Below are 26,494 nucleotides of genomic sequence, written 5' to 3' on the forward strand. Positions count from 1 at the left end.
CTCCCTCATCCTCTCCCTCCTCCTCCTCTCCCTCCTCTTCTCCATTATCCTTCTCTCCCTCATCCTCCTCCCCCTCCTCATCCCCCCCCCCCTCCCTCCTCCTCTCCATTATCCTCCACTCCCTCATCTTCCTCCCCCTCCTCCTCCTCATCCCCCTCATCCTCATCCCCCTCATCCTCATCCCCCTCATCCTCCTCTCCCTCATCCTCATCCCCCTCATCCTCCTCTCCCTCATCCTCCTCTCCCCTTCTTTAGTATCAGTCCCACTACAGCAGACACTTCATGACACCAGGAGACCATGAGCGTCAGGACAGAGAGATCTTCCAGAGGAACATGAGGAGTCGCATGGAGACGTTCAAGACCACCCGACACAAACGCCACAGCCACAAGAAGGATCGCAGCCAGAAAAAGGCAGGAACACCTCTCCTTTGTATTGGGGGAATGTTATTATGTAAATTATCCCGAGGACAAAAGTAAAGGGATTGGGGTTAAGTTTCATAAGGGGTTCCAGAGTAGGATTGTGAGAAACTGGAGAAATGTTTAACATGTAAGGACATAATCAATATGGCTTAATCATCTTTTTATCTGTGCATATAGCCATCTATATGAAAGTCCAGTTAGGAGGTCTCTGAGCCTACACTGGTCAGATGTTGGATGCATAACTGACAACTTCGCTCCTGGCCAGGTGCCTTTCACAGGGCATCTAGCTTCAATCTCTGTTTTGTTTAGTCTCTCTGTCAGTCTCTCTCTCTCTCTGTGACTCTCTGTCTCTCTCTCTCTGTAACTCTCTATCTGCCTCTCTCTCTCTCTCTGTGACTCTAACTGTCTCTGTGACTCTATGTATCTCTCTCTCTCTCTGTGACTCTCTGTCTCTCTCTCTCTCTGTAACTCTCTGTCTCTCTCTCTCTGTAACTCTCTGTCTCTCTCTCTCTGTAACTCTCTATCTGCCTCTCTCTCTCTCTCTGTGACTCTAACTGTCTCTGTGACTCTACCTGTCTCTCTCGCTGTCTCTGTGACTATCTGTCTCTCTCTAAAAAAAATTTCTGACTGTCTCTCTTTCTTCATCTGTTAATTTGCATTTAAATGTTAAGGGCTTTATTGGGATAAGAAACATTTGTTTACATTGCCAAACAAATGAAAAATTCAAAAGCTATAATAAATAACAAAATGTAACTGAATCAATTCAATCTGTCTGTCTCAGTCTCCATGTATCCTCATATCTCTCTGTCTCTTTGTCTGACTCGTCTCTTCTCCTTCTTTGTCTTTCATTTATGTCCTAATGCGTGTCCCTACTCATTTTGCCTTTCAATAGAAATATCACGTTGCTTCTCTAAAACCACTAACCTTATTAATATTTAAATCTGATTGTATTCCAAACTATCACATTCTTTAGGCCTTCTAAGGTCAACGAGCCAGGAAGTCCTCCATTGTACCATGCCATTGTGAATTTGAAAAGCAAATAATTACCATTGGTGTGTTGTCGTTTGCTTCATGTGTGTGTCAGGATTTTTATTCCTGAATAGAGCCAGAGTCTTTGGCTAGTTCTCTGTTGTGGAGGGGAGAAATATGAAAAAATAGCAGGGGTTCCTGTGGGTTCTATGTAATATAAAACACATTTATAAATAATTTTCCACAGCGGAGAGGATCAGACGTGAAAGAACAGGACCTCAATGACAAACCTCGACGAAATGTTAGCTGGCAAGACAAAGGTTGGTTGGCCTCTTTTGCCTAAGATGACATGAGCCTACTTCATTTAAATGATTAAACCACCACAATGATTAAAGCATTGTGAATAAAAAAGACCTTCCATTTATACCTTCCATTTTGAGTTAGATACTTACTATGTTGTTCATGTGTAATCTATGGGTTGAATTTTACTATCCTACCTCAGTTTATCATTCCAAGTTCAAAATCGAGTGCTTTTATGTCAAGGGCCATGTTTCAGTGGTAATGCATTGTGGGTACTGTAGTGTTCATGTGTAATGCCCACTTAGATCCTGTCGTAGTTCCGGTGGACTCTGAGGAGGAGAAAGGGGAACATTCAGAACCAGAGAAGGAGGAGGATGTTGGCATCACCTTCGTAGCTCGCAAAGTTCCAGAGACGCCGAAGGAACGGCCCAAATCTGGTAAGGACACTACTCAATTATATGAACTATAACAGTGTTGTTCCACCAGGCTAGCTGAAGACCATACGGTGTGGTTCCACCAGGCTAGCTGAAGACCATACGGTGTGGTTCCACCAGGCTAGCTAAAGACCATACGGTGTGGTTCCACCAGGCTAGCTGAGGACCATACGATGTGGTTCTACCAGGCTAGCTGTGGAGCCCGATAGAGGGAATAGATGTTAATGAGAAAATGCACTATTGTCGCTCCTTGACGTGCCACCTCTCTCCCTTGCCTCAGTGCCGTCCGCTCTGGAGGTGTGTCAGAGCCCGTCGGCGGCCCCTCCGTCCCCCACCTGCGGTGAGAGGAACCTGCCGTGGAAGGGCGGCATCGGCACCCTGCCAGTGTGTGTTTCCATGGAGGCCACTAAGATCATCCCCATAGACCTTCAGCAGGCCTGGAACCAGAGCATCTCCTCCCTGGAGAGCCTGGCGTCGCCGTCCATCCCCCCGGAGCCGCTACACCCCCGCGTCAGCGCCCTCTCCAGGCTCGGAGGGCCCCGACCCGTCTCCTACTCCGGCAGTGGAGTCAGTGGGCCCGGTTACCCCGGTGCCGGCGGAGGAGCATCCCGGTCAATAGTGGCCCAGGGCATCGCCCGCTTTGAGTTCCCCCGCGGAGAGGAGAAGGAGGAGGAGGAGAGGGCTCTGTCCGACAAAGAGCAGGAGATGCAGCCCCTCATGTCGTCCTCCGTCAGACCCTCTGGGCCTTCACCTCCGCCCCCGCCCTCCCTGGGTCTAGGGAGGAGGAGGAATCCGTGCGTGTACCTGAGGAGTCTGGTGACGTCGCCGCCGTCGGGCACGGAGCCGCCGGCGCGCAGCAGAGGGCCCACTCAGCTGTAGCGGCGCGGTGTCGTCCGCACCCGTGGGTAGAAGTTGTCCCATAAACACAGATCTAGGATCAGTCATGTCCCGCATCCTAACCAGTAACACCAGGAAGAACCACTGACTGTAGATCAGATGTTAGAGACAATCAGAACCGCCCTCGCTGCCTCATACACTGCACCGCAACAACAACGACACACACACACACACACTCAAAAACATGCTCCCATGCACAAACCCAAACACACAAAACCATAACACATTCAAACACACACACACACACAAATTCAAACACACACACACACACAAATTTAAACACACACACACAAGTGCGCAACTCAAAAACACACAACATAACACACTCACACAAACACAGCATTTCAGCTCAGGCCGTCCAACCCCTCTGCTCTGGTAGCGCCCATCTCTTCCACCGTTCCTCGACCAACAGGCCAATAGATTCAGACATACAGCATTAACCCAATGTTGACGTTCATCAACAGTATTTGGGACCACCAATGTGGCAGCTGGTACAGCCACAGAGAAACAAACAGGCAGAAAAAACAGGTAGACAGACCATCAGGCAGGCAGACAGACACATTGCGTCAATGTGGGGGGAAGAAACACCACTTTCCATGTGACTCTTATATTCCCTCCGGCTGGACGCTAGAAGTACTGTTCTGTTCATTGTATTCACTCAAATTTAAGTCAGTGTAAAAATCTAAACCTTCTGACTGTCCAGATCGCTAGTGTGTCCACATCTTATGGGGTATGTCCGTCAGGCATAGAGAACTCTATTTACCCCCATCTAACCCCCTCCTCTACTGCCCCTACACCTCCCCTCTTCTTCTTTTATCCTCCCTTCTTCTTCTGTTGTCCACCAGTCCAAACCACAGAAAGAGAGGCCAAACTTCCAGCCAGTTAATGGAGAGCAGGGAGGACATACCGAGAGAGAGAGAGAGAGACAGAGAAAGAGAGAGAGAAAGAGAGATTGGGATTGGTTGGGAGAGGTCTGAAAGCACATAGCCATGTCTCTGCACAGCCAGAAATATGAGACCCAAACACACTTCACGTGACGAGCATAAAGTCCCTCTGATGTCATTAACTTGCCCCAATATCAGCCCAGAAAGAGCCCGGATGCTTGATGACCATAACCGCAGACTGTTTCTGATTCTGATGAAGCCGTCTTGAGAACTGACCCTCAGATTCCCTCTGCGGTGTTCAGCCCAGACTGGTGTTCAGCCCGGACTGGAGGAGGCCCAGACTGGTGTTCAGCCCAGACTGGTGTTCAGCCCAGACTGGAGGAAGCCCCTGGGAGCCACAGTATCCATTTTGACGCCTCATTAAAACTGCATGATTAGTTTAACACACCCACTAGTCCACGTCACAGATAGTTACTTCACGTCCTCAAATGTTTTTCAGGAACTAATTTGTCTGTTTCCCTCATTGTGTACAGTCAGGCCTCATCCCAAAATGGTGCCCTAACCTCCAGGTCTCTACGAAGGACCCGCTCTACTCAAATATGCACCATGGTATTTTGCTCTGCGACACGGAATCAGAATGTCGGCACGCCAGTGCACTCGGATAGGAAGGGGTCCTGTGCCCTATGAAGTACACTACTTTTCACCTGGGCCGTTTGACCTCTGGTCAAAAGTAGTGCACTATATTTGGGTTCAGGAGGGATGCGATTTGGGACACCCAGAATCCCCCTCACAGTAGATTGACTTGAAATGAGCACTTAACCTTTAACCCTGCGTCCATCTGTCCTTTGGATAATGTGCCATATGTATAGGCCATATGCGTGTAACTTATTTTATATTTATTCTATCAATGTTTCTCTTATATAAAAGTATGGAATACATTTTTGTTTTTGTAAACGCTGCTACAGAAACTACTCGCGAAGCTACAAAGAATTGTTTTATTAATGACCAAAGTGTATAGACGAGACAAACGTTTATATAATACAATGATGACCTGTGTACTATTCATTGCCTTAATCTGTTACTGTGCTAAATTAGAGCTACTGATGCTGATTATGTTTTAGGCTAAATATGCTTTTGTTGTGTAAAGCAGGCAGTGCCTAATCTGAAACTGATTATGAAACAAAATATGAAGTAAACTGAGAGCATTATAGAGTAGTACCACAGAACTACTTCAACTAGGCCTCTTTATCATTATGCTATGTGGGCAACAATCGCTATGTTAACAAAAGGCCTCTATTTCTACATTTATTTAATAATGTTTTTAAATCATGGAGTAGTTCATTGATTCATGTTTGCATATGGTTTGCCAAAGATTCCCATGAAATCCTAATTTTGAGCTGAGCTAATTGAATCTCCTATCAGTCTACGATGTGGCAATGTAAACAATCAGATTACTCACCTCCGTCCCTAGAAAGCACACAACACACCTATAGAGAGATTTACTATAAACTCCCAAGTTCCACTTATAGCAACTCCAAGTACTATAAGTTCCTGCCCTGAATGGCGATTGGCTGAAAGGTGCGCTATATCAGACTGTAGACCACGAATGTGACAAAATAAGTACTTTTTCAGTTATAACTTGGTTGGTAACAGGTTTATAATAGCAATAAGCACATCGAGACTGTGGTATATGGCCGAAAAAACACGCTAAGGGATGTATCCAGGTACTGCATTGTTTTCGGCCTAAGAACACCCCTTAGCTGTGTTATATAGCACCCCAGCCCTTAGCTGTGTTATATAGCACCCCAGCCCTTAGCTGTGTTATATAGCACCCCAGCCCTTAGCTGTGTTATATAGCACCCCAGCCCTTAGCTGTGTTATATAGCACCCCAGCCCTTAGCTGTGTTATATAGCACCTTAGCCCGCCAGCCCTTAGCTGTGTTATATAGCACGCCAGCCCTTAGCCCGCCAGCCCTTAGCTGTGTTATATAGCCCGCCAGCCCTTAGCTGTGTTATATAGCACGCCAGCCCTTAGCTGTGTTATATAGCAAGCCAGCCCTAAGCTGTGTTATATAGCCCGCCAGCCCTTAGCTGCGTTATATAGCACGCCAGCCCTTAGCTGTGTTATATAGCAAGCCAGCCCTACGCTGTGTTATATAGCCCGCCAGCCCTTAGCTGCGTTATATAGCACGCCAGCCCTTAGCTGTGTTATATAGCAAGCCAGCCCTAAGCTGTGTTATATAGCACGCCAGCCCTTAGCTGTGTTATATAGCATGCCAGCATTTAGCTGTGTTATATAGCACCCCAGCCCTTAGCTGTGTTATATAGCATGCCAGCATTTAGCTGTGTTATATAGCATGCCAGCATTTAGCTGTGTTATACACCATGCCCCTGGTGCACTATTATTTAAATACTGTAGGGTCATACGTCTCTGACACTTATACTGTCATGGTAACTATGAAGCAAACGACTCTTCAATGAGAAAAGGTGGCAGAGGTACATCATGTTGTGAAGAAGAAGAAGGAGAAAGGGAAGAAGAAACCTTGCATTCCAAATGACACAATATTCGAAATCTGCTGGTATTGACCAAGTAGTGAACTAATTGGGGAGTATTGTACCATTTGGGAAACACTGCAGTTGAACCTTGTTTGATCTGACTGCTTGAGCTGTTTCACATTGTTATTTTGGTTAAGGTTTTTTGTTGCTATATGTGACTTAACCCCTTGTATTTTCAAGTTATTCACTCAACAAAAACAGGATACAAAAAACGTAGAAAAGTTCTAAACCCCAGTGTTTTTTATGGTTATTTGTTTTCAAAGTATTTGTTTTTATCTGAGAATCGACAAGTTGTTGTACAAAAATTACATCTGTGCCAAAACGTTAACTTTGGCTCAAGCCCGGAATCAAAGTAAATAAATCGAAAGGAGTGCTTTTATGACTTAATGTTCTTGGTCTGTGCTTTATTTCTACACTAGCATATAGCTGAAGGATCACATTCACCGCTACAACAAGACATTATATAATTTGGTCGGCAGCGTGGAGCTAAAAAAGTAATAACGATCTGGGTGTGTTCAGTTTGCCCCCCTCATCCCTGAAGTGTCAGGTCTTCTGGATCTACTATAGATTTTATCGGCGCTTTGTGGGATATATTCTGAATGACACCCTTAATCGCTATGAAGTGCAGTACTATCAGCAAAGGCTGGTCAAAGTAGTGCCCTACACTGGGAATCGGGTGTATTTTGGGAAGCAAAAAGACACTGGGAATAGAGTGTCTTTTAGATTTCAGAAGAACTGTGACCTGAAAGGGGGTGGATCAGGCGGATAAAGGAGAGGCACTCTCTTCCGACATCCCAGAGGCCTGGGTAAGTCTCGCTAGGACTCTCCCAGCTGGGACGCTCAAAGGAAAGCTCTCCATTTATGTGCTAATGTGGCATTTTGTCCGGAGTACAGAAAGCCGCTGGAGATGAGGTCAGACAGGCTGTGACCGAAATGGCAGCATATTCCCTATGAGGTGTATTATATTCCTCAAAACAGGTTCCTGGAGGATCCATTAGAGGTTCCTTCAACTGAAACGGGGGGAATATCTACAAGTTCTTTGGAGAATCCTTCATTCTTGAACTGCCTGTCCGTATTGTTATTCTCCTTGACATCAGTGTAAAAAAAAGACACATAGTAGATTGTGGATGTTTAGTATGATTTTAAATGTTAACGACAGTCCACTGTGTCCATGCTTGCAAGTGGCTTTGAAACCTCTTCCAGACTCGTCATCAATGGTGTTTCTTATGAAGGGCTTGGATTGGTCTTTTGACTTTGGCATGATGTGTTATATCTACACCCAAATGGCTACAACTAAACCAGATCATGTTTCTAATCTTTATATAAGGCTCAACCCTCCCAAAATACTCTACTTGTTTTTGTAAATCATGTTGGTCCACCTGATTATATTTTTAGTCATTTTAAATGTATAGGTAGGGGTGTACTAACTTTTTCTGCTTAAGAAAATTTAATTTTCTGTTTATTTTTCATATCATTCATGGTTTTTAAGTTAAATTAGCTGTTCAGCTGTCTGCTCTACCAAGGTAGCCTTCGAGATGTTTCAGACCCGTTTGTTGATTTACGCCTATTACCGTTTGTTGATTTATGCCTATTAAATTGCGTCAATTTTCTTTTTGGAAGGAGAGGAAAAGTGTCAAACAGACAATTGCTTAAAAATGAAAAATGCAGATCTCATACAAGGTAGTTTAGTTTTCAATTCGTCATTAAAGTGCTCGAATCTGACCATTAGGGAGTAAGACGATCAAGTGCACGGGGTTTTTATACACACGTTTGATTGAAATAATCATTTTTTTTTTCCATTTAATTATGTTCAGGGGCATTTTGTTGTATTTCAGCTAGCTACAGTATAACTAACAGCTTATTACTATTCAGTTAGCTATGGATGCCGTTCAGCTGGGCGTTATGGATGCCGTTCAGCTGGGCGATAGAGGTGTGTATCGACCAGTCAACCAGCGCTCCAACCCCACCAGACGCTTGAACATTGTAGCGAGCTGGGAAAGTTGGTATTTTCAATAAGTTTTAGGCAAAAAGGGGCTTGGTCGGGCCTGTATGGGAAAATAGCAGTTCTGCGGGATTATAGTGGGGATTTTTTGGCATGCGTTTCCCAGTTAAGATTCGGCCACATCAACTCCGACCATACAGGTAGGCCATATGATTCTGCTTGCTTCGCGTCTCTGAAAATTGTGTTCATTGGTTATCATTGGCTGCTGACGTCGTTTACTTTAAGCTAAGAGTGCAGGTTTATAATCACAGTTTATTTCTTTAATTTGCGTTTTGAAAATCCATCACTGGTGGCCATAAAAAACTCAGGTTACGTTCGCGCGGGTAAATTTTTGAAGCAATTAAAAACATGAATAAAACACAAATAACAGAACAGGCTTAAGATCGAGATTTATAGGATTAATTCGAATTACTGAATATCTGACATACCTTTAGCTTGTAATGATGTAGTGGCGTCATTAGGCCTACGTCCGGGGCTATAGTCCTGGATCCTTTATGAATAGTCTGCATGGGATCTCAAATTGACCAAAAATAATGATACAAATATAGCCCCTGATCTATAACTCAGATCGCGCATTATGATTTTGTAGACGTGTAGGCCGCTATAGCTTGTACATCGACATTTTCCGCATGTACATTCAAAACCCTGTACTTTCTGTCCCGGCTTGGGCAGGACTTGCCTCAGTCACATTGAAGTAAAAAGCAATTGTTTAGAAACACATTTGGAAGGGCACTGTAGCCTACACAACCCATAAGGTAAAATGCGAATTCCGTTTTTGGCTAGCTATGTAAACTCTAACATTGATTGATCCGCAAAAGGTGTTCAGTTGGTTATAGGCTAATCCTATTTGTTTTCCAATGCCTCTTAATATGAAAATAATCTAGAAGTAATCAGATTACGTTACTGAGTTTGAGTAATCAAAACGTTACGTTATTGATTACAAACGTGGACAGGTAACTTGTAACTGTAATGGATTACATTTAAAAAGTAACCACCAACCCTGTTTTTAGGTATAGTCAATACTTCAGTGCAACTTCTGGTGAAAATCATCTATTTTTTTTACTTTCTAACTTGTTCACTACACCCATCATCCAACAATGGTCCCAACACGATCATATTTACCTTTCAGAATATCCAGTTAGCAAGCTACAGACAGTAATGTTTGCTAACCTGACTAACGATTGCTTTTTAGCTAGGTAGCTATAGGATTTTTAAAGCAGTCTCTGTTAGCTAGCTCATGTTTAATGAAGCTCCTTGTGCTATTTTCATTTTTTAATTTTAGTTAAAAGACATTCCTTGAGCATATTTGAAAGGAGGGGTTAGCCACATACACTTCAGTTGACAGAGCCTCAAACATCAAACTGGATTTTAGCACCTAATACAGCCCGCATTTATACCATTGTGACAGGGCAATGTCAGGTTTAAATGTTTGTTGTATTCATCGCAAATTAGCCCAGGCAGACGGCGGTGCATTTGGCCTGCATGGTGCAGTTTCGTGGGGGTACCAGCAACTTGTGGGGGCTTGGGCGCCTGTGAGATCAATCAGTGTACAAGGCTGGAGAGGATAAATTATATAAATTCCGCTCTGGAACTAGTTGAAGAGCATTGGACGTGCTTCGAAAGACAAATATCTTTGTCGGCAGGGAGGGGCTGCTATGAATCAGGGTTAAAAAATGTATTATGGGCCTATAGGTGTATGTCAAATGTTTTTGGCATGGTGACGTGCCCAAAGAATCTATTTTTACTTGGATGTTTTTGCCTTCAAGAGGATATAGCTTCCTAGTTGGTTCCAAATTCATAGTTGGCTTCGGAACAAAGCACCATATTTTCCAGCAGATGTAATGTAGAAAAGAAGCAGATTTCTTGACTATTTAAACTTTTCCCACTTTAACGCTCGTGCTTCGGGTGAATGACAACCAGGGGGTATGTGTTACTCGTGTGCTGCTGGGATCTGAGGGAACACACTCCAGTGGGGAATGTCTACGATTTTGTTAATGTCATTCCAAGATATTCCCTTGCAGCTGTAGCTTGGCGCACTGTCTGAGTCTGTTACGTGACCGTGCGTTTGCCATGTCAGTTCTCCACACTCTCCTCAGGGACCCCCAGCCGTTCCATGTGTTTAGTCAATTCCAGAGAATCCCTGATTCAGCTCGGCATCTCATCACCAAGCTGTTGAATGTTGTATGTCAAGTGAGCTCGATCAGAGCTACAATAACAACATCGTCTGCCGCTTCCTGACAGTTCCGAGAACCACTGTACTGGGCTACAGTTCACAGGACTAGTTTTACTGTTCCAGGTTTATCTTTGGAGGAAACAGTTTTGGAAAAAACATGCATTGCTCAAGTACAACTGTGTCTTCACTATGGGACATGTTGCATCCAGCTATCTAGGGTGGAGCAGTTTTCTCAACATGCCACGGTCTTCTCTTGTGATGCTCCGGCTGGTAGTTCCATCCTGCTATCCTGTGGCGTCGCGTGTGAAACGGCCAGGCCACCCACTCAGCATTCCTTTTATTCAAGAAATCAAAAAGACGAATGCCCTTCCACCTCCTGAAGACCGGACTTGTAGAGTGGGTGATGCCTGACTCATGTTTCATTCTCTGCAGTGGCACTGGATCTGCAGTGGCACTGGATTAGAATAGTTTTAGTTGCTAACGGTGTCGGCCGGCTCGTTCCACTCAAATCTGTCAGCAGTGTTTTCAGTGGTAACCCCCGTGACATCCCATCCCCTATGTGGTGCTTTGCACCTTAGCCTATCGTGGGCCTTAATCTAGAGATCAGTGTTGCCATGGGGGCGTGCTCTGTGCCTCTCCGTCGGCGTGGCTGGGTTGATTCCGTCGTAAATGTCACCTGTCGGTCTCAGCGGTCTGAACCAGAAACATCTGTCTTGATCCACGGCAACTGGGCTCTGATCTGTTTGACCCTTCCAGCTGTTCCCTTTACTCAGGTTGTGTGTGTGAGTGTGTGTGAGTGTGTGTGTGAGTGTGAGTGTGAGTGTGTGTGTGTGAGTGTGTGTGTGTGTGAGTGTGTGTGTGTGAGTGTGTGTTATGTCTACTGTATAAAGCCCATTAGGAATATTCCCCGTCGGATAACCGGGAACATACATTTCCGGTGGAATATGGCGTTTCCTTCATAGCTTTGCGTTTGGTTTATCCTTTGAACGGTCCTGTCCTGGTCATTTCTCACCAACTGGTCAACGACCTCGCCAATCAGCTTTCAGTCCAGCTTAGCCTAGTCGGGTTCTGCTTAGCCCAGCCGGGTCCAGGTTGTCCCAGCTCGAGGTGGAACAGTAAGTGGTGTATGATTGTTGTGTCTGGCTTTGAACTGGCAGCCAAGGGTCAAGGAGCAGAAGGGCAATTATCTCCAGAGCTGTTTTCTAATGGAAGGTAATGGTTTGACCAGGGGGGTGGAAGTCCCGAGGTTTTAGGGTCTGGCCCCGATCTCTCCATGCCTGTCAGCGGTCCTGAGCCCTGCTCTGCCAGGGGACCCCGGGGCCCTGCTGGATTTGGAGCAGGGAGGATGAAATCCGGCTGTGTGTGGCAGACCTGTGTTCCAAATCACACCCTGGCCCTTATAAAGTGCACTACTTTAGGAAAGAGTGGTCACAGGGGACGCTGACAGTGGGGTCCTAAGGGGTAATGTGTTAGTGACGAGCCGCTGTTAGAGGTGTAACAGGAGGTCAACCGAGGGAGGGAAAATTAGGGTGCCTTTCAAAACATCATTCCCTACATAGGGAATAATGTTTTGATATATATATATATATACTTTTGACCAGGGTACCATGCTTTAATAGTGAATAGGGTGCCATTTAGGACACTGTGTGGGTGGTTACACACTAACCTGTGCTGACAGAAGTGTCTGAGTAGGGGTGTCCCGTCGACAGAAGGAAGGGTTTGCTGTGTTTCCACGCCACGGGAACTCCTGCTGATGTTGTACCCTGACTTGGCTGATCCAGATTCAGATCACGTTGAATCAAATGTCTATATCACTTCCTCTGGTTTGATCTAATTATAGAGTGGCGTTCCTGCGGGCAGTTTTGGGAATGTTCCTTGTGGAGGTTATGGCTGAATTTCAAAGCCTGTCGTTGAACCTGGCACTGTGCAGACACGCTGTCATGTTTTGGCCTTCGTGTGTTTTGGATTCTGGCATTTTGCTAACACTAATGGGGGAATGTTTTAGCGGAACATGATTAATCTTACTCTAGTTTCTTAGCAATTTATCATCGGTACGGGAGAAACCTAGCTATCTCCTAGCTAATAACTAGTATTCTACAGCAAAGGAAAACCAGGCTCATTTTCCTAGGTTTGACCTGCAAATGTACTGTTCATGTACTATTAGGCATTATTGGGAGCCGTAGCAATCTACCTGGACACCTGGGTAATCAGGGGTTAAATGTTAGCTGTGTGAAAATAAGACGTTAATTGTTTCCTCTGTTAGAAGCCGCGGGCCTGTCTGGACGGCATGCTGACCAGTCGTAAACAGTCTGGAGGAAACACCGTGTCTCTAATGAGAGCTTCTGGTCCTTCCACTTTCTATTCAGACACACTAAATCATTACTGTCTGTCCGTCTGTCTGGCCGGCTGTCTGGCTTGCTGTCTTCCTGCCAACATCTAATGTCTGGGTCCATTGTCACCATCATTATCCCACTGCCTGTTTACCTATGCGCTAAGCAGGGCTGGTGCTTGACACTCCTCTGAGACCAGGTGCTCCTGGAGGTGGTGTTGGAGAGTGCAGAGGGGGGGCCACTCAACCCCCCCACTCATCTGTGTATCAAACCTCATTGTCCCGGGGCGGGGAAGGGAACATTTACAAATGTGAAACAGTGACGGAAACGTTGCCCTGAGGGTAGGGGGTCATCTTTCAGGTGGAATGTTAAACTGGTGTCAAACAGTTAAACTTACATAGGACTGTGAAGATGTGTAGTAGGCTCGCTTTGTATGGAATCGATAATGTCACGCTGCATTGAAGTGTCCACAACATTAGTGTAATGTAAAGAAAAGAAAAGTTGCCTAATCCTTTACCAATGTCTCTATTTGGTTCCTGACTGGCTTCAGTTATTTACGCAGAGCTTCAGGCTGAACAACTAAACGCTTGTCATTAATGGCTTCATTTCAAATATGTACTTTTACTGTTGGAAAAATTTTAAACCCAGGCCAAAGAGAGCACGAATTAAGCAAGCAAATATGTGCCCTCCTCTCCTGAGGGCACATGAGGTGCTTAGACTCTTGAATTAAAATGCACAGGGAACAAGATGAAACTGGACCAGTGCCGGGACAATAGTCAGCCTTCAAGTGGGTCTGGGCCCTCAAGGGGTCCGGGCCAGCGCCAGCCAACAGAATGACTAATGAGTTCTGGCTCGGCTGGCAACGGGTTCCATTTGTTTTTCTTTTGTTTTTCATACATAAATTGCTATTGTTAACCTAAACACAATGACATGCAGTTAATAACATCATAAAATCTACTTAGACTAGGAAATTCACTTCCTAAGGTATTTGCTGTTATTTATTTCCGAGGGCGTTTTACCCAAATTAAACTTCCCAGGTTTGCATGGGCAATAACATATTTGATAGCTGATGCACTGTGGCCGTGTTAAGCCAGCCAGCCGTGGAATGAAAACTACCTTTTCCGAGTTTTCGGACAGTAATTGATGCACTAGACTATTAGCAGAGGGGCTACTGCTCTGTCTGGAGATTCTAATCCTGGACCATTAAAACAATTTTGGCAGCGGTGGACTCCCTTATGCTTTCACAGTCCAGCCGGAAAGAGGATAACTAGTGCTCCGGTGTCTGCCGGTGTCTGCCGTGAGACTGTCAAACCCTCACCGGAGCGCCCTGAGACGTCCCTCAAGAACCCCTTGCCTGTTCGGAAGAAAATAATATCTACGGTCTGAAGTCCAATAATGTTGCTATCTGTGAAGTAGTTTCAGTGTGTAATGACATGGTCCCCAGGTAGGCTGGTGGGCCACGGTGTCCCAGTGTCAGATGGAGAAGAGATAGTTATTTGGCGGCGGAAGCTACGGAGGGCCTTTAAGTCTAGTTCTCTGTGTGGTCCCCGAGTGTTTCTAACTATTCCTCAGTATAAACTGTACTTACTCAGTTTAACTAAGTGATCAGTATAGTATGTTACTTACTCAGTTTAACTATGTGATCAGTATTGTATGTTACTAACTCAGTTTAACTAAGTGATCAGTATAGGATGTTACTAAAGGCACAGCAGAAAATGCAGACTTGTAGGGTATCCAAAAATTTTGGACTGAATTTGCTTTAATAAAAAATGTATCAACCCTTAGCAACAGATTATTAATTAATTAATTATAATCCGTTAAATTATTCACATTGCTGTAGGATTGCTATACTGCTTTAGGAAATGGTCTCCAGTTACATTATGACATCTGTAGTGAGGGGCCCCAGACACCAGATAGGCCCTTCCTGTCCTCTAGTCCTTCCCCATCTCCATGGAAAATTACACTCTTCAACTGGGGCTGTGCCTTGTCTGCTGATAGGCTAACGGTGTGTGATTTTTCTGCACTGTGACTGACAATACAAATCATCAGTGAAGAATGTGAGCAGGGTTTCCACCCCGGAGAGCAATCTGCCGACCTCCAATAGGAGAGCGGTTTGCATGGGTGCCCTCTAACCCTGTAATCCACAGCATAGTGAGCAGGTCCACAGTTAAGCCAAACACAACAATTCTTTAGCATGATATAAGCAACCAGCCAGTCCACCGGGGGGGGGAGTCTACTGGGGGAGGGTCAGTCTACCAGGGGAGGGTCAGTTTACCATGGGAGGGTCTGTCTACCAGGGGAGGGTCAGTCTACCAGGGGATTGGCCAGTCTACCAGAAGTGGTCAGTCTACCAGGGAAGAGCCAGCCCTGAGCTCCTCTAGAGGTGTCCCAATGTTGGTAATAGAATATTTTAATTCTTCATGCCATTGACTACCATCTTTCCGTTTGTTCATCTGCAGCCAGGTTTGAATATATCGACTACTGGGTAGAGCTGGCGTGAAGAAATAAAGTGAATTCAAATGATAGAAAACCAAACTCATCATTAATAGAGAGTTCCTTCTCTGAGACCCTCTGTGACTGGGGTTCCAATGCCCTGTCTTCATTACGCTGTCCTGAGCGTCTTTCATCCTGGAAATAGAAAGCTGGGAATATTAATTTTAATGGCCCCACAGTCTGGTCTCCTTTAGCTGCAGCCGTGAGTCTCTCCCAGTGTCCCTGGGCTTTCGTGGCTAGTTTAGACAGGGTTAAAGGATTGAGGGTGCCTGAGGACTACTATGCTAATAGACTCTTCTCTGTGTTTACAAACATTGCTTCGACAGGGTGACGTACTCGCATCATTATTGCAGACACAGCACCGAGCTAGCGCAGTAACCAATAGTTTCTGGAATGCAGGGGCTCGCAAAAGTATTCACCCCCCTTGTACTTCTAAGACAAAATGGATTCAATCAGATCAAAACAAAATACTCCATGATGACACAATGAAAAGTAAAATCTGCAAATTGGTAGAAAAAATGTTTTGCTCTTTTTGCTATTACATTGAGTTGTTGTCTCTGATACTGGACATCTACATACCTAGTCCCGTTTCCACCAACAGTACCCGGAACCTTTAGTCCCGGGAACTACTTTTCAAGGAACTAAAGGTTCCTTCAGACCATTGTCATGGTCTAAAGACCTGTGAAGATTAGGCAAATTAGTCAGCTGATGTATGTTCTTACTCGGAGAAATGCACCGCACGCCATACAAAGCGATGGACAGGCATCTTTATTATTTATGTGACACTGCAACAGCACAGTAACCATGGAGATTCAGGTTGTGCTGCTGTTGATTGTGATTTATTGGTTTGAAAATGTGGTGATTGAGTCAACGGTGGAATGGGCGAGCAGTGGTAGCAAAGTGGATTCAAAATGCCCAAAATGCCGGACTTAAAGCAAGTAAACAGATGTTACGAGCTATTGCGGAGATTGACCGTGAGATGACCGAGACGGATTCACACCATCGCGCATAAAAAATCTTTATCTGTTGTGGTTTAGTAAATTTTTCAGCAGTACTGTGTATGGGAGTTCTTCTGTCTTCAGATTTACACAAACCTCCCCTGTACATACATATTTGTTTCCACAACTTTTTATTTTGGTGCAAAATACAATTGTGCAAAAACACGTATAAATAACAATATCAACTTATTTTTGAACTTGTAAGCATCTCCCGCATTGTTTTCGGGTCTGAATAATGTTCAGCTCACTTAACTTGAAGGATATTTTTACGTACACCTTATCATTACAGACCACAAAACAATAGGGGTTCAGAGACCAATCACTTGCTGAAATTAGTGTGGAGTTAAAATTAAATTAGGAGCTCCAATGAACTGTTGAAGGACCATTTAGCTAATGATTCAGAAAGCAATATCGGGGGATAATCACAACGGGTAGCATTTTCAATTTCAGCGTCAGCGTAATTTTTTCTTTTATCCTAACCACACTAGTTGGATGATTGACATTTCCATGCAACAGATGAAGCACCAGAATATATGTACACATATATTCCCTATATATTTATTATAAAACTGTGTAACAAATACCTTTGTACAATTGCTCAATGCAATTAACCTGTGGGCAGCTTCTCCTCGCCGTTTGCTTTCGCTCCAATCTGAAATGTTCAGCACTGCAAGCCACACCCCCCAAAAGTTCTGTTACTTTGGGAAAGTACTATCCCCCAAGCAGAGACTGTTTTGGGGTAAAATCTAGTTACCAGAACTTAATTTAGACCCTGGTTCCTGTGTGGAAAAGCAGGAAAGGTTCCTAGTTCCTAGGAAAAGTTATTGTTGTCTAGTGGACCGTAAAAAAATGAGTATCTGAGCCACAAGGGTACTAGTCAGGGAGGCCACCAAGAGGCCCATGTCAACTCTGAAGGAGAGCTGCGAGACACTGTGCCTACTGCAACAATAGCCATGGTGCTTCACCCAAGTGATCTTTATCAGAGAGTGGCAAAATGATAACAACTCTTGGCTAAAGTTTGCCAGAAGGTATGTGACTGCAACCAGGTGGAAGAAAATTCTATGGTCTGATGAGTGCAAAACAGCTAAATGCTACGTTTGGCTGAAGCCTAACAGTGCATGTCATCCTGAACACACCAGCCCTTCCGTGATTCGTGGTGGTGGCAGCATCATGCTTTGGGGATGCTTCTCTGTGTCAGGGCCTGGAAAGCTTTTGAAAAAAAGGGGCAAAATGGATGCTGCAAAGTACAGTGACATCCTGGAAGATATCCTGCTAAAGTCTGCAGAGTCCTGGGACTTCCAGCAGGACAATGACCACAAACAGCAGGACAATGACCCCTGGTGGCTTAAAAACAAAAAGGACAATGTCCTAATGTTACCTTCAGTAAATAGTGAATAATGTGGAAGTAATTCAGCATTGCGGCTCACCAAAGGTCCCTATCCAACTTGATGGAGCTTGAACAATTACGCAAAGAAGAATGAGGCAAAATGTCTGTTTCCAGATGTTCAAAGGTGGTAGAGACTAATGGCTGCCAAAGGTGCCTCTAACCCTCTTTACTGACTAAAGGGGCTGAATACTTGCAACTGCAATTAATTATTTAATCTTTTTTATTTTGTAATTATTTGATCTTTAAAAAATATATATTTCAATGAATTCTGAAACATTTTTACTTTCACGTGATGGACTTTTTTGTGGCAAAATCAGTGGCAAAATCTCAGAATTACATTTTAATGTCATGTTTTAACAAAATAAATTAAAGATCAAAGGGCGGGTGAATATTTTTCAGAGCCACTTCACAGCTACCTCTTCAGTCAATCTTTAGAGGACAGAGAGTCCTCAATGTCGTGGGTTGTAATTTAGAGCATCATCGAAACACATATTTATTCAGGCATTCTGTGCTTTATTGGGCAGGAAAGGGTGAATGATAGAGGACAGAGTTCCTGCTGGAGAACCCTGGGCCGGAACCAAGCCCACGCTGTAACAGCGCGGCTGTGGCCCAGATGGCCGGACCACCCTGGGACACCATCCAGAGAACTATGGAACTATTCTGTTGGAGCTACTGTACACCAACAATGCCTCGTTATCCCATCCTGTAGTTACCATTTCGTCTCTCTCTGTCTCTTTGTCCCTTCCCTCCTCTTCTGCTCTTCTTGTTCATCTTTCTCTCTCGTGTGAGTACTAGAACTAGTACTTTTTGTTTATTTACAAAGCACTTCTTCTAAAACTACCTCTATATATATATATATCATCTGGTGTTGACAATCAAATATCAACACCAGATCTCAGATGTGGATTACTTTAGAAACTCCAGCGGTCTCCACAGAGTTGGGAAGGACTGCTTTCAGTTCCTTCGCTCCATACTTATGGAACGACCTGCAGGCTAAACCTAAGTTAAACACTCAGGTGTCACTTTCCCAATTCAGAGGTCTTATGGAAACCACTATGATGTACTGTGTAATGGTTTCTGTTGAATAATTTTAGCTTTTTTATGTTTAATGTTTGTGTAATTACTGTACGTGTGATCCTGTCTACACAGGGCATAGCCTAAAAAAAGATGATGGTCTCAGTCTGTTTTCCCTGTTAAAATAAAGCTTAAATAAAAATAGTGGGTGGGGTCTCTAATTTCACAATATTGCCAAATTATAATACACTAAGTCTTACCAGAGCAGTATGGATGTTTGCATTTGGGATGCGTACACAAGGTTTCCTCTCTGGCTCTCAGCACTCGGCCTGTTTTAGACCGGATTTTACCAGACACTTCACACTGGATAGGGACTTCACATAATACCAGAGTTTCCTGTCTGTTTATGACTGTGTGTCTCTATGTGAGTGTGTGTGTGATATTACCAGGCTCTGAGCCCAGCAGGGTACATCCTAAAGGACCCTTCATGAGGGTGTGAGCACTAGCCTCTCCCTCACTTTAACATGACCTAAGTTACATAGAAGCTGCGCCCGTGTGGGAATTGAATCCTAAAAGCATTGGCATTGGACTGAGCTACACTGGGCTTTGACCAGGTACCACCTGTAGCATGAATTAAAAGGAAACGGTTCTGTAGCATTTATTGTGGTCATCCCTCCGGCACCTTCTTTGCTCACTCACGGTGCCCCTGCTTTCTTCCCAGTTGAGCTCTGTGTTATACATCTCTTGTCCATGTCCAAAATGGCACCGTATTCCCTACGCTTCGTGGTCAAACATGGCAGAGGCATTGGTGGACACCCGGTCTGGTGAATGCCTGGTGCTGCGGCAGAACGGCTGTGTTGAATGGCAGGGAGAAAAAGCCTTGACTGCACATTGTTATCCTGCGATCTGCGAAAGACTCCCAAATTACACCCTAACCCTCATACTGGTGCCATACTTCTGAATGGAGCATTGTTGGCCCTTGTCAAAACTAGTGTCCCAGAGCAGGGACCAGGGAGCCATTTGGCCGTAGCCTCTGCTGCACGAGGCCAGTAGGACTGGTGTGATGGAGGGGCTGAAGGAAGTGGAGGAACAGAGAATGTCCATGATAGGAAGATTAAACACCAGCAGCCAGCCAATAATATAAACCTCAAATGTTTTCCCGGCTTCCACTAGGATCTGCCCCATTTTCTCTGTGTGTGAGTGTGTCTAGGTGTGTGTGTATGTGTGCGTGTGTCGAGGTGTGTGTGTGCGCCGAGGTGTGTGTGTGTGTGCCAAGGTGTGTGTGTATGCCAAGGTGTGTGTGTGACGAGGTGTGTGTGTGTGTGTGTGTGTGCCGAGGTGTGAGTGTGTGTGCCGAGGTGTGTGTGTGCCGAGGTGTGTGTGTATGCCGAGGTAGTGTGTGTGTGTGTGTGTGTGTGTGTGTATGTGTGTGAGGGGGCCTACCTTTAGCTGGCTGTTCTTTCCAGCTGTCTGCTGCACTCACAGAGGATCAGAGAAAGAGAGAGACTGAGGAGGGAGAGAGGGAGGAAGAAAGAGAGTGTCAGACAGAGAGATAGAAGAAGGGAAAGGGAGGGAGGGAAAGACTGACATAGAGAAAGAGGAGTGGAGGGACAGAGAGGGGTAGGGGAAAACAGATATATGGGTGGAGCTTGTTCTGGAAGGAGGGAGTGGGAGGGGTTTGTGTGTAAGCCAGTTGTGTGTGTGTGTGTGTTGTTAAAGATTGTGTGGATGTTGTTTTCCTCTGCCACACTGCTCTCTGTAGCTCCCTTTTCAGAGGATGAAGCAGAACGTCCTTCTCTGAACCCAGGAGCTGCTTTCTGTTAGCTGCCTTTATCCTGTTGCTCTGTCACAGAAGCAGGCTGAAGTTGGATTACCCGGGAGGGGAGAGGACGGACCAGCCAATCGTGTCAGAGCTCCAATTCCATTTGACATACTGCCTCTGTCTGTCTGTGCCGGCCTCCGTTAGAAAACTGGAAGGCTGACAGAGGAGCCAACTGAAGCGGACAGCGACGCAGATTTGAAGCGGACAGCGAAGCAGACTTGAAGCGGACAGCGAAGCAGGCTGAAGCGGACAGCGAGGCAGACTGAAGCAGACATTGAAGCGAGTGGGTTGGCTGATCCTCCAGCCCTGTCTAGTGTGGGATAGGCGAGAGCAGCCAACGTGCTCCAAAGAGGGGTGAGTTGGTCACTGCCTGTCTCCTTGCCCTCACCTGTCTATGGAATTCAGCCATGTGGACCCCTGTCTCTCCCCTCTGCTGTCACAGCATTCAGACAGGGAACAAAAAGCTAAGCTAACTCGCTAGAAGGTTTTGGCTGAGAATTTGGCGTGGATGGTCTGGACAGACACTGCGCATATGTGTGCTGCTGTAATGTGGGTTGGTGTTTTTGTGTTAGTCTCAGGACAACGTGTATGCTAGCTCTCTGTGCATGCTAGCCAAGCCCATATACTTTTAAGGATGGCACTAGTCCTAATTTGCAACTGCTCAAATGATTCTTTGCTTCAAGAAACACCCAGATGTTTTCCCCAAGTTCACTTGACTCTGGGGAAGCAGTGAGTGTCATTGCCAGAATCGCTTTAAACTGTAGACACTACACAGCCGAGCCTATTCACAAGTAGAAAATGTTGAGTCCTTGTCTCAAAAAAGTGACACATGCCAAGAAACGTACGTGTGGTATAAGTTGTCTTTGAGTAATTCGCTTTTAAGTGAGACTTTCTTGTAATAGATTCATGATGTGATTGTTGCCATCGTTGTTGATGTTTTTAATGACTTGGAGCTGTTGGGTCTATTTTTCTGAATGTCCCAGCTTTGACCTTTGTCTATGCGTGTCGTTTTAAAATAGAAGTGTTGAGGGGTTATGAGGCGTGACGGTGTTGTAGTTTACACTTCATTAAACCCCACTGAGAGAGAGAAGCCCAGCATTAGTATTTGCAAAAGCGTGAGAGCTAAAAGTCCCCCTTAGTTAGGGGCTGAGACAGTGCCTAGGACAGTGCAGGGTTATAAACATGAGACTGGGCTAGGACTGAAGTCTGGGTTACAGAGATAGAACAGGGGGCTAGGACTGAAGTCTGGGTTACAGAGATAGAACAGGGGGCTAGGACTGAAGTCTGGGTTACAGAGATGGAACAGGGGGCTAGGACTGAAGTCTGGGTTACAGAGATAGAACAGGGGGCTAGGACTGAAGTCTGGGTTACAGAGATAGAACAGGGGGCTAGGACTGAAGTCTGGGTTACAGAGATAGAACAGGGGGCTAGGACTGAAGTCTGGGTTACAGAGATGAATCAGGGGGCTAGGACTGAAGTCTGGGTTACAGAGATAGAACAAGGGTCTAGGACTGAAGTCTGGGTTATAGAGATGGAACAGGGGGCTTTGGCCTGCTGAGGCCAAAGCCTAAGCAGGCCAGGATAAATACCTGCCAGGCTGTGGTTCTCTGATACTAACAAACTCGTCTTCCTACAGTAACTGCAGGACATAGTAGTAACATGATCCTCCCCCTCTAGTGTAGCTACTTCTTGCAGCAACAAGCTCCTCCCCCTCTATCGTAACTACATCCTGCAGTAACAAGCTCCTCCCCCTACGTTGTACCTATGTCCTGCAATATGAAGCTCCCCCCATAGTAAGTACCTCCTGCAGTAGCCAGCCCCTCCCCTCGATGGTAACTACGTCCTGCAGTAACAAGCTCCTCCCTCTCTATTGTAACTATGTCCTGCAGTAACAAGCTCCTCCCCTTCTATTGTAACTATGTCCTGCAGTAACAAGCTCCTCCCCCTCTATTGTAACTGTCCTGCAGTAACAAGCTCCTCCCCCTCTACTGTAACTATGTTCTGCAGTAACAAGCTCCTCCCCCTCTATTGTAACTACGTCCTGCAGTAACAAGCTCCTCCCCCTCCCTAGTAAGTACATTCTAGCTTCAGGATTGGGTTGTTTACTGCTGACAAGCCAACAGGGATTCCGCAGGGCCCCTAAGCCTGCCGCCTCTGATCTCACCCCTCCGATCCTCAAATCCCCAATCTGTCTTCTTCAGGGCTGTTTGCTCCACGGTTAATAGACTCCTAGTGGAGATTCTGAATACATGAACACAAATATTCCTTCAAGCACTAGAGAAATTGTTAATGGGGTGATTAGGTCCTGTGCACTTTCTGCATGTGTTTACGTGGGTGGGCCATTGTGTGTGTATGGTGTATAGTGTGTGTGTGTGTGTGTTGGGTGACTGCAGCTGTGGTTGGGGTTCTGTTCGAATGACCAACTGATTAACAGGTGTCAGCAGGGTGTCAGAGAGGGATAGAGTGTCTGAGGGATCCCAATGAGCTTGGGAGAGAGGATAAACTTCCTCCTGTACATCCTGCCTGGGTGTTCTCCTTCTAACCACACCACTCGCTCCAGCAGGACGTTTCAGCTGAGACCTGGATGGAGTTGAACACATTTTCATACAACAGCCACACTTGAGCTTGCAGGCTCGCAATCCACCACAAGTAGTCACTAGAGGGCCAAAGAGTAAGGCAACCCTATCCGTCATCTGCACCAGCCAGCCTAGATAGGCGAATTCACAGAGCCCTCTACAAGAGTCTTGGCATTGTATGCTGTGATCAAGATTCAAACCTTAAACCTAAAATCCTTCAGAGGTTCCTGTCATTGAAGCTGTGAGGAACCCCCTATAAGTTATTTTATAATCTATTTTAGAAAGCTGCCCCCCCCTCCCCTTGCTCTCTAAGCTTGCTGTTTGATCAGTAAACATGATCCAGTAGTTTACCATGGTGTACTATGGATTTAGGGCTAGATAGCACTCTGCTTTGGTTTGCACCTTTGTTTGTGTTTCATAATAGGTCATGTCATTTAGATTTTTGTTTATTTGGATTGATGCATGACCAGCTTGATGAAGGGACACTTATCTTAGCTCAGCTGTTGGCATGTAGGGCTAGATAATGATATGACAGGGGACCTTTTCTCCTCCCAGTGTCACCTGCCTTCAATCAGAGTGTAAACAGCCAGAAAGACTGTGGAGCTTCACATGACTTTTATTAAATGTTAAAGTGCTCAGGAAGCTCAGTGTGCTTTGCATGTTTTAAAGGTCAGTCACTGTGGGGTCTGTAGCCTATAGCATGAAAACTGGGTACATACCATGTGCAGCTTAGACATACTGAGACAATTATAATAGTAGTCTATGTGAAGTATTTCCTAATGAGATGCACTATCAAATGAAAATATTTCAGTCAACATTTTATTTGACATTTTAGTCCTGTAGCATATGGTTTTGTTTTGCGCTTTTTGGCGTGTGAGGATTTTTAGATGAGTGGAGTGATATCATCTGTTCAGTAGGGGATGTGTCACTGTAGTTGTGCAGAAGTTGGGAAAATTAAGGGGTTTTAAAGAATCTATCATACGTTTAGCCTTTGAGATCAGGGGCTGGCCAACTTGGATTGGCTCTAAGGCCACACTGGGGATTTAGAAATTGATCAGTGTTGTTTTTTTTTTTTTGGTTTTAGCTTTGCACTCGATGGAGACCCTTTTTAGGGAGTTATCAGCCCTGACAACCCATGTGGATTACCTGCTATCAGGCAGTGCCTGGAAATGTTCATCTGTTGTCAACAAGGCTCTTGAGTTCATCTCAGCTTATGTTGCCTTCCAGGCTCTTGACTTCCTGGCCCTGACAGGAACATGGATTTCCAAAGATAATACTGCTACTCTGGCTCCTCTCTCTTCATCTGACTGTGTTTTCCTGTAGTCCAAGAGCAACTGGTTGTCATTTTGGCGGCACAGGGCTACTTCTATCTTCAAATTGGAGATTCTCTCAATTCGCTTGTGCTCCCCTACCCATTTCCTCTGTTGAGTTCCATGCTGTCAATGTGACCTTGCCTTTCTAATGTTGTTGTCATCTGTCATCCACCAGGCACTCTTTTCACACAACCATTTTCTTGCGAAGTCCTGTCTGTCAACTAATCTCACCATTACACCACTCCAGTGTAACAGAAGCTCTACCCAAGCTAACACTCTCCTCTGTTCTCAAACTCCTCGATCTGTCTGCTGCCATCGACACTGTGAGTCATAACATCCTTCTTTTCACCCTCTGTGATTTGGGCATCTCAGGCTCTGCTCACTCTTGGATTGTTCCCGCCAGGCAGACCGCTTCTAGCTGGTGACGTGGAGAGGATCGGTGTCTGCCACACAGCCTCTTACTACTGGTGTTCCCCGAGGCTCAGTTCTTGGCCCCCTCCTCTTCTCTCTGTACAATACGTTTCTAGGCTCTGTCCTAACCTCACATGGTTTTGGATTGTCATAGGGTGGTTTGTGATAGGGTGGTGAAGTGGGTGGAGTTTGATAGGTTGGAGTGAGAATGGTGTTGTGTGATAGGGTGGTGAGGAGGGTGGAGTGATGAGGGTGGAGTGTGATGGGTGACTTGAGGAGGTTGGAGAGTAACAGGTGGAGTGATGATGGTGGAGTGTGATGGGTGACTTGAGGAGGTTGGAGAGTAACAGGTGGAGTGATGATGGTGGAGTGTGATGGGTGACTTGAGGAGGTTGGAGAGTAACAGGTGGAGTGATGATGGTGGAGTGTGAGGGGTGACTTGAGGAGGTTGGAGTGAAGAGGTTGGAGAGTAACAGGTGGAGTGAGGATGGTCGTGGCTGATAAAGTGGAGTGAGGAGGGTGAAGTGTGACAGAGTGGAGTGTGAGTGGTTGAGAGTGAAGTGAAAAGTGTGATAGGGTGGAGTGATGAGGGTGGTGTGTGATGGGGTGGTTTGTGATGGGGTGGTGTGTGATGGGGTGGAGTGATGAGGGTGGTGTGTGATGGGGTGGAGTGATGAGGGTGGTGTGTGATGGGGTGGAGTGATGAGGGTGGTGTGTGATGGGGTGGAGTGATGAGGGTGGTGTGTGATGGGGTGGAGTGATGAGGGTGGTGTGTGATGGGGTGGAGTGTGATGGGGTGGTGTGTGATGGGGTGGAGTGATGAGGGTGGTGTGTGATGGGGTGGAGTGATGAGGGTGGTGTGTGATGGGGTGGAGTGATGAGAGTGGTGTGTGATGGGGTGGAGTGATGAGGGTGGTGTGTGATGGGGTGGAGTGATGAGAGTGGTGTGTGATGGGGTGGAGTGATGAGGGTGGTGTGTGATGGGGTGGAGTGTGATGGGGTGGTGTGTGATGGGGTGGAGTGATGAGGGTGGTGTGTGATGGGGTGGTGTGTGATGGAGTGGTGTGTGATGGGGTGGAGTGAGCAGGGTGGAGTGTGATGGGGTGGAGGGTGAGTGGTGCAGAGTGACCAGAGGAGTAAAGAGTGCGTCCTAGCTCAGGCAACAGCTGCCAGGTTTAGTGGGAGGAAATTAAACTCTGGAGAGGATTTGGACTCTATTGTTCTGGAGAGATTCTGTAATATCCTGTTACTGTGCCTCTTACCGCCACAGCACAGAGTTAGATAGACAACAATCCTGAATCCTGGGGCTTCTGCTGCTCTGCTCCTTACCCTCAGAACAGACTCTCACTGAGGCTCTCCCATTTCAGTGGCACGTTGCTAAGCGCCAGAACAAATCACATCCCATCTCAAAATTTTCTGATGAATTTGGGTCACCAGATTTTTTTATAGCTCGTAATATTAATTGCTTTCCACATAAATGTCAGCATGTGAGCCGGATGACTTTTCCGGGCGACG

At 45.7% G+C, this 26,494-nt stretch overlaps 1 protein-coding gene across 1 annotated transcript in view; it reads left to right on the forward strand.

The window, feature by feature from the left end:
• The window catches only part of slc9a5 (solute carrier family 9 member A5), a 32,881-nt gene extending 29,632 nt beyond the window's left edge, over positions 1 to 3,249 (forward strand). Inside the window, exons 14-17 of the mRNA XM_029114713.2 lie at positions 256 to 411; positions 1,637 to 1,709; positions 1,995 to 2,126; positions 2,404 to 3,249. Coding sequence (XP_028970546.1) covers positions 256 to 411; positions 1,637 to 1,709; positions 1,995 to 2,126; positions 2,404 to 3,002 — 960 coding nt within the window. The 3' untranslated portion in view covers positions 3,003 to 3,249. The remainder of the gene's footprint in view (positions 1 to 255; positions 412 to 1,636; positions 1,710 to 1,994; positions 2,127 to 2,403) is intronic.
• Positions 3,250 to 26,494: the final 23,245 nt, after the last annotated feature.

This window comes from Esox lucius, chromosome 2 (assembly GCF_011004845.1).
Source record: "Esox lucius isolate fEsoLuc1 chromosome 2, fEsoLuc1.pri, whole genome shotgun sequence".
NCBI lineage: Eukaryota > Metazoa > Chordata > Actinopteri > Esociformes > Esocidae > Esox > Esox lucius.